This window comes from Lissotriton helveticus, chromosome 6, assembly GCF_964261635.1.
Source record: "Lissotriton helveticus chromosome 6, aLisHel1.1, whole genome shotgun sequence".
Taxonomy (NCBI): domain Eukaryota; kingdom Metazoa; phylum Chordata; class Amphibia; order Caudata; family Salamandridae; genus Lissotriton; species Lissotriton helveticus.
In genome coordinates this window covers 1394032496-1394045255 of record NC_136067.1, presented here as the reverse complement: position 1 = coordinate 1394045255, position 12760 = coordinate 1394032496, and the positions used below count along the sequence as shown (strand labels likewise).

Sequence of the window (12760 nt, the reverse complement as noted above, 5' to 3'; positions counted from 1 at the left end):
CCCCTGTGCCCTCCAACACTTATCCCCCCTCCTGCCCCCCACCCCACCCTCCAAATACCCCCCTCTTTTTCCGAGGCTTTCAGACTCGTGGTTCTGTTGATGGTGGCCGGCTTCCCGCCCCCTCTGTCATTTCCCCACAGGACTAAATAAAGTATCATTTCCCAAGTTCATCTTGAAAACCAACTTTTCAGCACTCAATACTGCATCAGCACAGAATCCCATTACAAATCTATGTGCAAGAGACACAGCAAGAAAGTTATTAATACGCAAAAGAAGCAAAAATGTTCTTTACATGACAGACTTTCATACTAAATTATACTAAATTATGCTTCACTTCACTTTAGTAATCGAAAAAGAGAAACTAAGAATCATTTACAGTCTGCAAATACTCCTTTGCTGCTGCTACATTAGTAAAAAATCAAATGTTCTACCTATAAATGACTTTAAGTTTTGCTGGGTTCATGATGTACGCTTGTGCGCCTTTTCGTTGAAATTGACTCACTAGCTGTCGCAACTGCCAGCGATTATCCATTGTGTATTTACTATAGTCTGGTGTCGCAAAGAAAGTGAACCCTTCACCCATACTTTTATTATTTGGCCAGGTATGCATATATATATCTTCCCTGGCACAAAAGTTGTTGAAGGCCACAAGAAAAGGTCTTGGTTTAATCACATTTTGCCCAGTTTGAAGATGAATATTAAAGAGATATCTATGGGCTCGCTCGATCTCGCTCTCCCAATCCCATTTATTCAGATCCGGGAATGCCTTCTGGAATAACTCCACTATAAACTTGCGTGGGTCTTGCCCTTCTTTACCTTCAGGGATTTGCATGAGTCTTAAATTGTTGCGCCGAGCCCGGTTTTCAAAGTCAGCCATTTTCCATAACAAGTCTTCCTTATTAACACTTAAAGTTTCTGTGGCCGCTTTCTGTTTTACCAATTCATCCTCAATATTGGACACTCTAGTTTCCACCTCGGTGAACCTTTCTCCAAAATCGGACTGCAACTTTGCTAATCTCCGAATGGAACTTTGTAGCTTTCGGCAACAGTTCTGAATTATATGACTTTCTTGCTCAGTTTTATCCATGTGGCTCAAAATTGTTTGATAGATCGTCGCTAGAGTGATATGCTCCACCCCAGCTTCTTGATGCCCTCCTACAGCCCCTTCTAACATTGAAACATCCCCTCCGCCCCTCACTGTGATCGGGCTGTCTTCTAGATGTTCCTCAAGCTCTTCGCCGTCAGCCTCGCTATCAGCCTCGTCCATGCGCAATTGCTTAGAATACTGTGTAGCCAAGTCTTCGCACGACGAAGCTGAATTTTCTGAAACCGAATAAAAATCAGCTGATTCTGCTTCATTCGCTATAACCGCCTGCGCTCCCAAAAACTTTTCTAACATGAGTGTATCATCAGGGCGATCTACAATACATTTCAATAGTCCAGAATTTAACTCAGTCGCTGCGTCTATAATGCCCATATCCGTGCCTCCATTTAATCCAGATATGCTAGTGTTGTTTTGTAGCACACCCATAGATTCTAACTCTACTGTGATATCGGGCACCTGCGCTCCCAAAACCTTTTCTAACATGATTGTATCATCAGGGCGATCTACAATACATTTCAATAGTCCAGAATTAAGCTCAGTCGCTGCGTCTATAATGCCCATACCCGTGCCTCCATTTAATCCAGATATGCTAGTGTTGTTTTGTAGCACACCCATAGATTCTAACTCTACTGTGATATCGGGCAGCGTTACCTCTTCTACCCCCGGGGAAACTCTAGCATTCTCCATGGACGTATATGTCTCAGTTACCGGCATGGAAGACTCTGTCAAGCAATTATCCACTTGAGATGCAGTTTGCACATGCGGTCCCTTCCCCTTTCGTTTTTCCTCCACAGCTAAAAATAAAGCAGAGGTAGTCTGTTTGACTTTCCTGGGGGTCTCCTCCGTCTTCTCACCTGGAACGCCTGCTCCAGTTTTCTGCGCGGTACCCCCGCTCATATCCTTCGCGCCTCCGCCTCCACCTCCACCTGTGGTCGCGGTCACATTCGTCTCCTGGCCGCGTTTGGAGCGTGCACCTTTCGGAGGCATTACTTCGAGAGTTCTCGTGGCTCCTTTCTCCGTGTGATCTCCACTGAATCGGCGTTCACCACGTTCACCGCTGAGCCAAGCCGCAACACCTGTGGAAGGCACCGCCCACAAGGCTCGGCGGAGTTTCACCAGCGCTGTAAGTTCGGCAAGCATCGGCGTTTCCCCAGCAGCGTCCTTCACACGATATGTTCTATCTGCTGAAAAGTTGCTTGTTTTTCTTCAAATCTTTTCAAATTGAACATCCAAGCCCAGCATTCTCAGCAAATTTTACGCATGTAAGTTTTCGTTTCACTGACGGCGTTTCCAAAGCTTAGACCTGTGGGTCAGAGAGAGAGGTCAGCTCACACGTCCGACACGTCCATCCGTGCGGGCGCCATCTTGCCCCCACGAACCCTCTTCCTCACTGAAAACTCACACCCTCACTCATCATACGGCGGTACTAAAAGATCTCTGCCAAAGCAACCTTTCAGGACACCCGTAGGGCATTGCAGCGCCGGCCCGATGAAGAACAATGCCCAATGATGAAGCATGATATCCCTTGGGATGTATGAGGGCAACAAGAGAGAGACACGATCTGTGATTTTCTCTATCATGTGAGGTTTAAACCTAGTCTCTTCTCTCTCTCTTTCTGTAGACAACAAGAGTGTCCATATAGGAACAGTCACCCACCAGTTTAGTTCAATACCACTACATGGAACAAGGGTACCGGACCTCAACTTGCTCCTAGCCCCCCCCCCATTTTGATTTATACATGCCAATGTTGAGATATTTATTCCACCTCAAGTTGAAGTGCACCGAGTAGCTGGTGATGTATTCAGATTCTAGATCTAGCATACAGTAATCTCAGTAATCAGGTCATTCACAATCGGTGTAAAGTGGGGTTCTTGACATCTTTTTTTGTTGAGCAGACACACGTTTACATAGATGTGCCCTTCTCAGAGTCGTCTGAATTAATGTGCAATGAAAGCTGGAGTGATCCAGGAAATAGTGTTCCTACTGTGATTGGCTGAACTGTGTTGTCAATGTTGTTTGTAATGGATTTCCCTTTTGTACCTGACATTTTCAAATGGATCCCACAATTCCTCCTGCATGTCCTCAAGTTCATAGGTCTGGATACAAAATTAAAATTGAATGAGTTGATGGTGCTCATCTCAGTGACAACTGTGCCGTGACCCCTTTCCACATTTCATGACAAAGGTGCTTGGACAAGCATAGTGTTCTTAATGTTGGATGTCAGGAGTGAACATGCCACCGTTTAGTTTGAGAGGTCCTTCCATATGTATAAATACACATTTGGGTTAGGGTGAGGATTGGTGTTAGTTTTAGGAAGTGATGTGATCCTGGGACATGATATTTCCAAAGTCGCGTATACCAATTGCGTTTGTTATGATTTTTCAATGAATGGTGAAGTAACATTCAGACTGAGAATCCCTCATTGAAGCCACTCATCCACTATGCGAACAATGTGAAAAGTTACCTTGGAAGTATCTTTGTCCATTTCATTAGTCTTGTGTTAGAAAATCTGCTCACATGCCTACTTGAAGTCCGATTAACTTCATAAGAAGACAAAATAAAGTCTGTGAAACATAGAGACAAGAGGCCCTCTCTGCACCCATTGAGCATATATTCTAATGCACATTTGTTCATAAAACAAATGTATAGGTTTAAACACTATAGGCTCCAATTGAGATCATGAGGATGAAACTGATGCAAGAGGGTAATGCAGATGTGGAAGAATGAAAAAATAGTGAAACAGAGCACATTCGAATTTACAAATGATAAAAAGGTGTAAACTTTTTTGTGCTGAGCAAGCAACATGAGATTTTTTTCATAAAATTGCCAAGCATTAAAATGAGGCTTCATACATCAGATCCAACAATGTTTGCTACTATATTTAACATCAGCACAGAAGAGGGCTGTGATGGTCACAGGAGCACTAAGGCAAACAAGAAATACTCTCAAAGGGCCATAATGGGTTTCGTCCGGGGCACAGCACGGAGACTGCTCTGTTATCCACCTCCGAGCACCTGCGGGCCATTCTTGATGACGGTCAAAGTGCTGCACTTATTTTGTTAGACCTTAGTGCCGCCTTTGACACTGTTTCACACAAGATCTTACTACAGCGGCTTGAGGAAGCTGGAGTGATCGGGTCAGCCCTGGCATGGTTCAGATCCTTTCTGAGCGACAGATCCTTCAGAGTGTCCGCTCCTCCTTTTCTCTCCGGCTTTGTTCAACCTTTACGTCCAACCCCTGGCTGCGGTCGCCAGGAAATGGGACCTTGCTATGGTCTCATACGCCGACGACACGCAGTTGGTTGTCACCTTGGCGGAAGGTTCTGCTCCCAATGCCTCAAGGGTTAGAGAGGGGATGGCGGCTGTGGCCCACTGGATGGCTTCCAACTGTCTCCAACTTAATGCCAACAAGACTGAGGTTCTGTTGGTTGGGAAGAACGCCAATCTCTGGAATGAGCAGTGGTGGCCTACCATGCTGGGTGCAGTCCCCTCGCCTACGACCATGGTTAAAAATCTCAGGGTTTGGATGGACGCTTCCCTTAGTTTTCAGGACCACACCAGGAAAATCGCCGGTACTTGTCTTGGCCTGTTGCGGGGTTTCAAGCCCCTTCTGAAATTCTTTGATCCCACAACTCGTCAGTTGGTTATACAGGCAACCATCCTTTCACGCCTCGACTATGCCAGCTCTCTTCTACTTGGGGCCAGCAAATTTCAAAATATGTCGGTTACAACGCGTCCAAAATGCAGCTGCTAGAGCACTCGTAGGCCTGCCACGTTTTTGCTCGGCTGCTAACACTATACGTAAACTGCACTGGCTTCCGATGAAGAGTAGGATTGGATTCAAGGTTCTTTGCCTATCCTTCAAAATTGTGAAGTCAGTCCATCCTAGTTTGCTGAGCAATTTGCTCACGCTGTATGTTCCCAAACGTAGGTTATGGTCGGAAGGCCGGCATTTGGTCACTGTTCCCCGGGTCAAAGGCCCTCCTTCCGTTACTTGGCTGCTAGGCTATGGAACTCCTTGCCGGAGCAGATCCGCGGTATGGACAGCCTACTCGCCTTCAGAAAAGCTGTCATGACCTTCCTCTTTCCCACAGCCTAATTCTTGTTCTCTCTGGTTGTTGCTGTATTTCGGTTTTGCTGTCCTTCCCTTATTCAGTAGCTACGAGCGCCAGGACGCCCCTTAGCTGGGACAGCTGTGCGCTATATAAGCCACTATAACATAACATAACATATGTATGAACATCTTTTCCCAAAGGCACAGAATGGATAAAACCCTTTGATACATCTGGCCCATAAACCCTTATTTTTGCGCAATATGTTTGTGCAAATCTTATATTTAATCAATTAACATAAGTCTGCTTACTTCATTGAGCATTTAAATAGCCATACTCAGCAGTTATATCAGCACTATTCTCGCTCTTCCATGTAAAGAGGAATGAAGGAGAAGAGTGTTTGTTTATTTTGAAGTCTGTTCTTTCTCCTCATAGTACTTTATATAAAGTTGTAGATAAAGTTGTACTTGCTCCTAAAGTTCACAAAAACAAGCTGCTTCAAACCTCTTATTTAACGTTTTAGCATATAAAATATGAAGTTTTATTCTGCGCATTTTCCATTGAAATAGTTTTCTGATTTCTCCTACTGTATGGTGTTTGGGAATTTAATGTGGTTGATATGTTGTCTCTCCTCCTTGAAATGGACAGGTATGGATAATTTAATGTTTCATTGTGGGTAATGTTTTTCACATAACTTTGTTATCTTGAGTTCTGATTTGTCTATGGAAATCAGTTTGCAGTGACATTTAAACTCATGCATTCTACAACGAGTGTCATAGACTGCATGTTCTTTTAACCTAATGTTTTTGCGGTATGGATGTGTGACCTGATTGACTCATATGATTTAATACCTGTAACTGCAATTAACAGCAAGAAGTTAACACCTTCCAATTCATTGGTTTACTTAAGTAGTGCAAAATATAAGGACCACACAGAAATAATAATTTAATTGCTTCCAGCGTTTAATCACAAAGTCATCAGAATTCAAGTGATAAGGGATCTCTTAGCAGCTCAAACTGGACAACTGAGGAGATGGCAACTACCTTTGGACTGTTACCAAAGTGACGTTTCAAAGGAGAGTATAAGCCCAGAGCCAATTTCAAGGAGATACAAGATGGGACACAGGTTTGTGACTGGGCTGTTAATCGGCCAAACAAGTGTTGGTACCACCCCATGAAGCTATCACAGAAAACTAAGGGGCATATGTACAAGCCCCTATCGCCACGGGAACATCACTTTTTGTGACTTTCCCGTGGTGATAGGGGCCTTGCCTTATGTACAAGGCAGTGTTAAGCCACTTAACGTGGCTTTGTACAAAAGACACCTTTTCACGCTAACTTAGCGTGAAAGGGGCGTGCAGTGGGTGTTGTGATGATGCTGCCCCTATGTACAAGGATTGCGTACAAAGGAGGCAGCGCCAAAATGAAGACCAGGAAAATCCTGGTCTTAAGTTGGCGAAACGAGGAGAAATTAATTATTTCTCATTGCTTGTTTTTTTCATGTGTGATGCGTTGTGCAGCACACATGGAAAAAGCAAAATGCCATGATTTGTTTATGTACAGGAACAAACCTTTTAAAAAAATGCCATTTTGCTCGAAGCAGCACTTATGAAAGTGACAAAATGGCATTTAAGGGTTGTTTATGTGCAGGAAGGGGCACAGTCCTACACATACCTCCCCCGCACACAGACACCCTTGCACTCTGGTGCAAGAGTGCCTGCAGTGGCGCTAAGTTGTTAAACTTAGTGCCATCGCAGTGGAAAACGCAAGGCTGCACCATAATCTTGTAAATATGGTGCAGCCTTGTGTTTCCGAAGTTGCGGAGCGGTACGTTAAGTCAAGGAGGCTAACGACACGCATCGCCACTTCATTGTACATATCCCCCAAAGGGTCTTATTTAGACCCTGGAGGAAGATTTGAGATGTGCAAGGTGACAGCGGTCATGACCTTTGTGAAGGATTCTCTCTGCCTTTTAGAAATCCCTGCCTGCCTGGTAGGAATATCTGTGTTGTACACGAAGCAGTTGCCAAGGCTGCTCCCTTTACCGCACTGAAGGTTCTCCGAATAGGAACTATTGTTATTGCGACTGCCACAGCTAATTTTTGCTGAGATAAAACAAACTCCCACACGCATTTCTTAAGAAGCCACTAACTTTTTCTTTCTTTTTAGATATTATCTCTAGTATTTCATTGACACAATTTAATTAATACACCACTTAAGACCTCTTTTATGAGCGCCCCACAGTGTATTTGATATTTATCAGAATTTGCTACGTGCGAATAATAACATCTATGTCAAAGTTTCCCCTAGAAAAGAGGAACAACTTGCATATTTTGCTGTTTTCTGTACCAAAATCCACTGGCTGTTAATTATCTTGAATTTTTCCCCATTAAATTCCATCAGGCTTGACCTTTCAAAATGTACCTGAAAAATATAACAGTATATATAAAATATTTCATATGCCAAGAGGAATTATAAAACAGTTAAACGGATTTCAGCCATTTCAAAATGTCCCTCAATTGTACCCCTGTTGTAAGAAACCTAGAGAGTGTAAAACTAATGTATGGCATGATAGAATTAGCAAATGTATATCTGATAGACTGTGGTGCACAATTCTTTGGGCTATAGTGACCCTGCTGTAGCAATCTTTAAAAGCCCAGAGAATGTTGTCTATGTCAGTACAACTTATTACCTGCTCATTTTCTCGTCTCATCCACAAAATTCACTCTAAATAAAAAAAAAAAGATAAAATGTAGAAGGTCCCTAAAGAATAATCCACCCCCGTTACTGGAGAATTACAGAATGGACCTGTTATACATTAAATTCTGTTTTACCAAGCAGAGAAACAAATCAATCCTCCTTTCGACTCAACAGTAGTTGGATACTACCCTACTTCAGGAGTGTAGTAGGAATGTAGGACTAAGACCAGGAAGTTGCCAAACTAAGCCAATAAATCTGAGGATCATAAGGTCTACAGAGTGAAGATAAATCCGTCTTGGGTTGGAGGCTTATACTAAATTCTCTCAGGTGTCAAAATAGTTTTGTTGAATGCATTCTGGATGCTTGTAAATCATGTTTTCTTTAAAAAATATGGATCAAGGACGAACTATGTGGTGAAATCAACTCTTAGCACCTACTCGTGGTCCACCAGCAGGGATGACCACTGCAACCTTGGTACATTTCATGGCCATGCATCTCACCGCCATGCCTGATGTGGAGAGATCCAACTATAGAGCTTACAGAAGTTCATCTTTTATGTCTGTGATCTGCCCCAGTTCAGTAGTTCAAGCACTGTGTGCTTTCCTGGTCTACTTCTAAAGTGTTTCTGTACCATTCTTTTCTGTTACAGTGCCCTCAAGATCAGTCACCCCCAAAGGAAGACGTTTTACTTTGCAGCGGAGAACCCAGAGGAAATGAACAAGTAAGCCCTTTGTTCATTACTGTCCCGTGGTTTGGGTGAAGCATGTCAGAAGCAAGTGAATGATCATTGCCCAGCTCTGGACTCTCACATGCCAGGCCAGGGGTCCTCTGGGCTAATATGAGCATAGAGTTTTCCTTAAAATCCTAAAACCAGCCCTGGCTGCCCAGTCACTCAAGAATTACATCCTATTTGTATGGTCTTCTCATACTTAGAAGATGATCTTGGTTATTCACTTGAATATGTTGCAAGTATGTACAGTCGTCAACTCACACATAATCATTCACTCCTCCACACATACACGCACTCACTCACTCGTTGCATCTGTTCATCTATTTTGTGGATTTAGTCACTACTGTGGTTGTCCCATTTACACACCTACCCTTAGAGTATGCTCTTAAATCAATAGTTGAATACCTGTATTTGTGCAAATACTTTTTTACATTCTAGGTTGCACCTCATTTGCTGCACAAGCAATCCCTTGGTGATCATAAATGTGTTTGCCAATTGAAAGTCACCATTGTTGGTTGTAACGCATGTTCAAAGTTAGGGTCCCCTATGTGCTCTGTGTGGTTAGCACAATACCTCATTGAGGCAAAATCCATGCAAACTGAATACCATAATGCTAGGCATATGGAACATCCCTGGGGTTCCACACATGATTCTACCCCTTTTGATTGGAATATCCTTAGAAGGATCTCATCACTCCCTTGCTCCATATCCATTTCAACTCCCTCCATTATCACATTCAGGATACTGGACATGTTGATAACACACTCATTACCATCCTTTCCCTCCCACTGTTTCAGTACTTGATTTTCTGCTATCAATCCCCGTTTCAGTGCTAATCATTTCTTGTTTATTTTGTGATTGTCACTACTGCCATCATTACTAACAGTGGCATGTTCAATCGAGCAATCTGCTTTTAGACTACCGGATCTGATGTTGATGGAAACACACCTATGCATTGAAAACGCCTAATAAAGAATTATTCTGCAAAAAAGCTGACTTGGAGCAGAGATACTCCTAATTTATTACCAAAGGCTGCTGCAACCACCCTATAAACAATAGGAAAACAACCATAGAGGCGCCTCACAAACAAATTCAGGAAGATGGTTCTTTAGGTAATGAAAAAAAGCAAACATATATCCATTGCCACACTTTGGCTTTTGGAAAAAAATCGAATTATTGATCACATGTTTAGATACTATTTGCTGGTATTGAAAAATATTTATCTTATAAAAGCGCCCTTCTGCTTGGAGTTCATGAACCTGAAGATAACTTTTGTCTCCAGCATGGCACAGTGGGAAATTCTGGGGGTGCTTGAGGTTCTCAGTGAGGAATTATCTTTTACAGTCAGTTTCCATGAAGGCAGCATTGGCTACTATATGTCGGGGCGGGGAGTTAATAGGAAAACTACTAAAGATTTTTGATGGGTGTATATCAAAATATCTCAATCAAAATCTCGACTATCAAAAGGATCGAATCCTCATTGTCGACTACCACTATATTGCCCAAATACGTTGTACAGAATTTTCTATTATTAACCTCTCCCATGCCCATGACAAGCTCAGCTCATCATGAGCCACGGTGCTCCGGTGCTCATGACGAGCTGAGCACGTCATGGCCCGTGGAACGCTCGCACGCTGGGCTAATTCCCCTGCTGTGCTGAGCGTTCCATTAAACGGACGTGGTCGTGACGAGCTCAGCTCGTCATGAGCATCGGAGCTTCGTGTCTCATGACAAGCTGAGCTCGTCATGAGCATGGGGGCGCTGTGCGCGCCCCCCAGCACAACAGGGCAATAGCCCCAGCAGCCAAGGGGTTAACTCAGTGCGCCTGCACTTAGCCTCTATTTATGCGTCTGTAGTATGGTGTAGGTACAAATACAAAAGATACCCTCATTTGCAGGGAACCAGGCCACCATGCAGAGGTAAGAATACACCCTTTAGATCTCACCACTGCACGTCCAGTGCTGGCATGATCTACTTCACATGAGGGTCATTACAAGCATCTCAAAGCTAAATATTTCCCTCGCAGACCATCTTATTTTAATTATTGGACATAGTCCCTATATGAATAATACAACAAGAAATGCAAAATTAACAACTCTGATCATCTCATTTGTTATTTTATTTTATCAAAAAACTTTTCAGTTTCTTTTTTTCATCTCATTTTTTATATTTTTATATTTTTATACATCTTTATTCGATTCACAGAACCATCAAAGCAATGAGAACTCTTCAGTTACATTAAAAAGTATGTATATAAATAAGCTAAAAAGAGTCTATATAAAATGCAAATTTCTAGCAGCAATTTCAATAATTTACAAAGTGCAATTTTCTTTAAGGCACAAAATAAAAGACATTTCCAATTAATTATAAATTTTAGGAGCATGTGAGAAATAATTGTATAGGTCTATAAACTAACAACACTAACGCTATAGATTCATAGCTCCTGAATACACTACTGGCCACAAGGATTATAACCTATAGGCATTAGAACATCTACATGATCTAAAAAGAATATAAAAAACAATTCCTGGGCGTGTCCTGGCATCATACGTTAATACATTACCTCTGATATTAAAGTTTTAAACCTCGTTTTAATCTTATAAAATTGGCTGCTAGTAGGAAATTACTCAGTCCAAATACAATCAGCCTAGAGGTATCAGTTTTGAGAATGCGTAACATTTCAATGTACTGTCTAATTCCAAGATTCCTGCCCAAAGGGCGGATCCATTTTTTCCTTAGTACTTCATAACAAGTACAAAAAAATAAAACATGAGCTAGGTCTTCTTGCCTACCCAAAGCACACTCAGTGCAGATAGAATCATTTTCCTCATTAACATTTTTCCCCCACCTAGACGTGAATTTCTTAATTTGCAAAGTACCATATCTAAATTTTTGATACAATACTTTGGCTAGGAGGGGCTCAATATCATCCATAAAGGACTCAAAAAAGGGGCTTGTTTTAAAACTTAAAAAACTGTTTGTAAGTGAACCATAGCCGGGGTATACTACAATACTTTGTTCAATGTAATTCCAAAAAATGGTTTACACTCCATTTTTGAGTCAGGGGTGAGCTGTTCCGGGTATTCCCAGTATCTGCTCAAACCCAGGCGCAAAAACCACGTACGTATATGGATCAACCAAGGAAATGTTACAAATGTATCAAGAGTAATTAATTCACTTAATGCTTGTCTATATGTCTGCAATACTTCTGTTGTCCATACTATGATCCAGTAGGCAAGAGACATCCATACAGCCCTGTGCTTGATCTGCTTAAAACCCAGGTCCAACATAAGAGGGATCACCGGGGTGTTTTGTGGGAGGGCGGTGAACCTCCTCATGATTTTATTCTCTGCTGAAGTTAATGTAGAGAGAGCCCCACCTCCCCAAAACTCTGAGCCATATAAGGCAGCTGATTGGGCCCTGGATTTATAAACTAGTAGAGCAGGGGTAATTGCCTTGGATGATGTTAAAAAAATTTTTTTACAATTGGGCCAGCATTTTGGTTGAGAATGGTTTTAGATTTCACAATCTGGGGGTTCCATGAGAGGTTGTGATTTATGGTCACTCATCAATAAATAAAATTTGACACACTCTCCAGATTGACTCCATTTGACTGCATTTTATTTTTAAAACATTTGTGAGGTCTGATGGTCATGTACTTAGTTTTTGTCGGGTTAATCTCAAGACCCTTTTGTCTACAATATCCATCCAATGCATTTAAAAGATTTTTTACAAAATATTATCTATATCAGTCAGTCAGTCAAACAAGCTTTATTCGACATAGTCATAAAAGCATTACAGATAAAAATGTATTTAAAAAAATAGAGTTAAGATTTGTACAGAGATTTAAAACAACTTTAAAATTCAAAATTCATTACAATATTAAAAAATCATCATAATAAAATACATCAGTTATTCAGGTAGAAGGTGATTTATCAAGAGCCTATTCCTTTACATTTTTGTTTCGGATAATCCAGGCCCATCCTAAAAATTTCGCCACAGCTATATATATTACAGGGCTTGTGTTTGTACAGATGATTCTAGCAGCCACAGTTCCACTCCGAGTACCCAACAGTTTTGCCATGGGTCGCAACCAGACTCTGCGCAGGGCAGAGTATGCTGGGCACACAAAGAGTAGATGACTAACTGTTTCTTTAGGATCTAGTCAAGATGGA

The 12760-nt window shown here is 41.9% G+C and overlaps 1 protein-coding gene across 5 annotated transcripts in view; it reads left to right on the top strand.

The window, feature by feature from the left end:
* The window catches only part of IPCEF1 (interaction protein for cytohesin exchange factors 1), a 572159-nt gene that overhangs the window by 375834 nt on the left and 183565 nt on the right, over window positions 1-12760 (top strand). For all 5 annotated transcript variants that reach the window (XM_078649174.1, XM_078649178.1, XM_078649177.1 and 2 more), the window contains one exon: window positions 8505-8576. In XM_078649174.1, the coding sequence (XP_078505300.1) occupies window positions 8505-8576 (72 nt within the window). The remainder of the gene's footprint in view (window positions 1-8504; window positions 8577-12760) is intronic.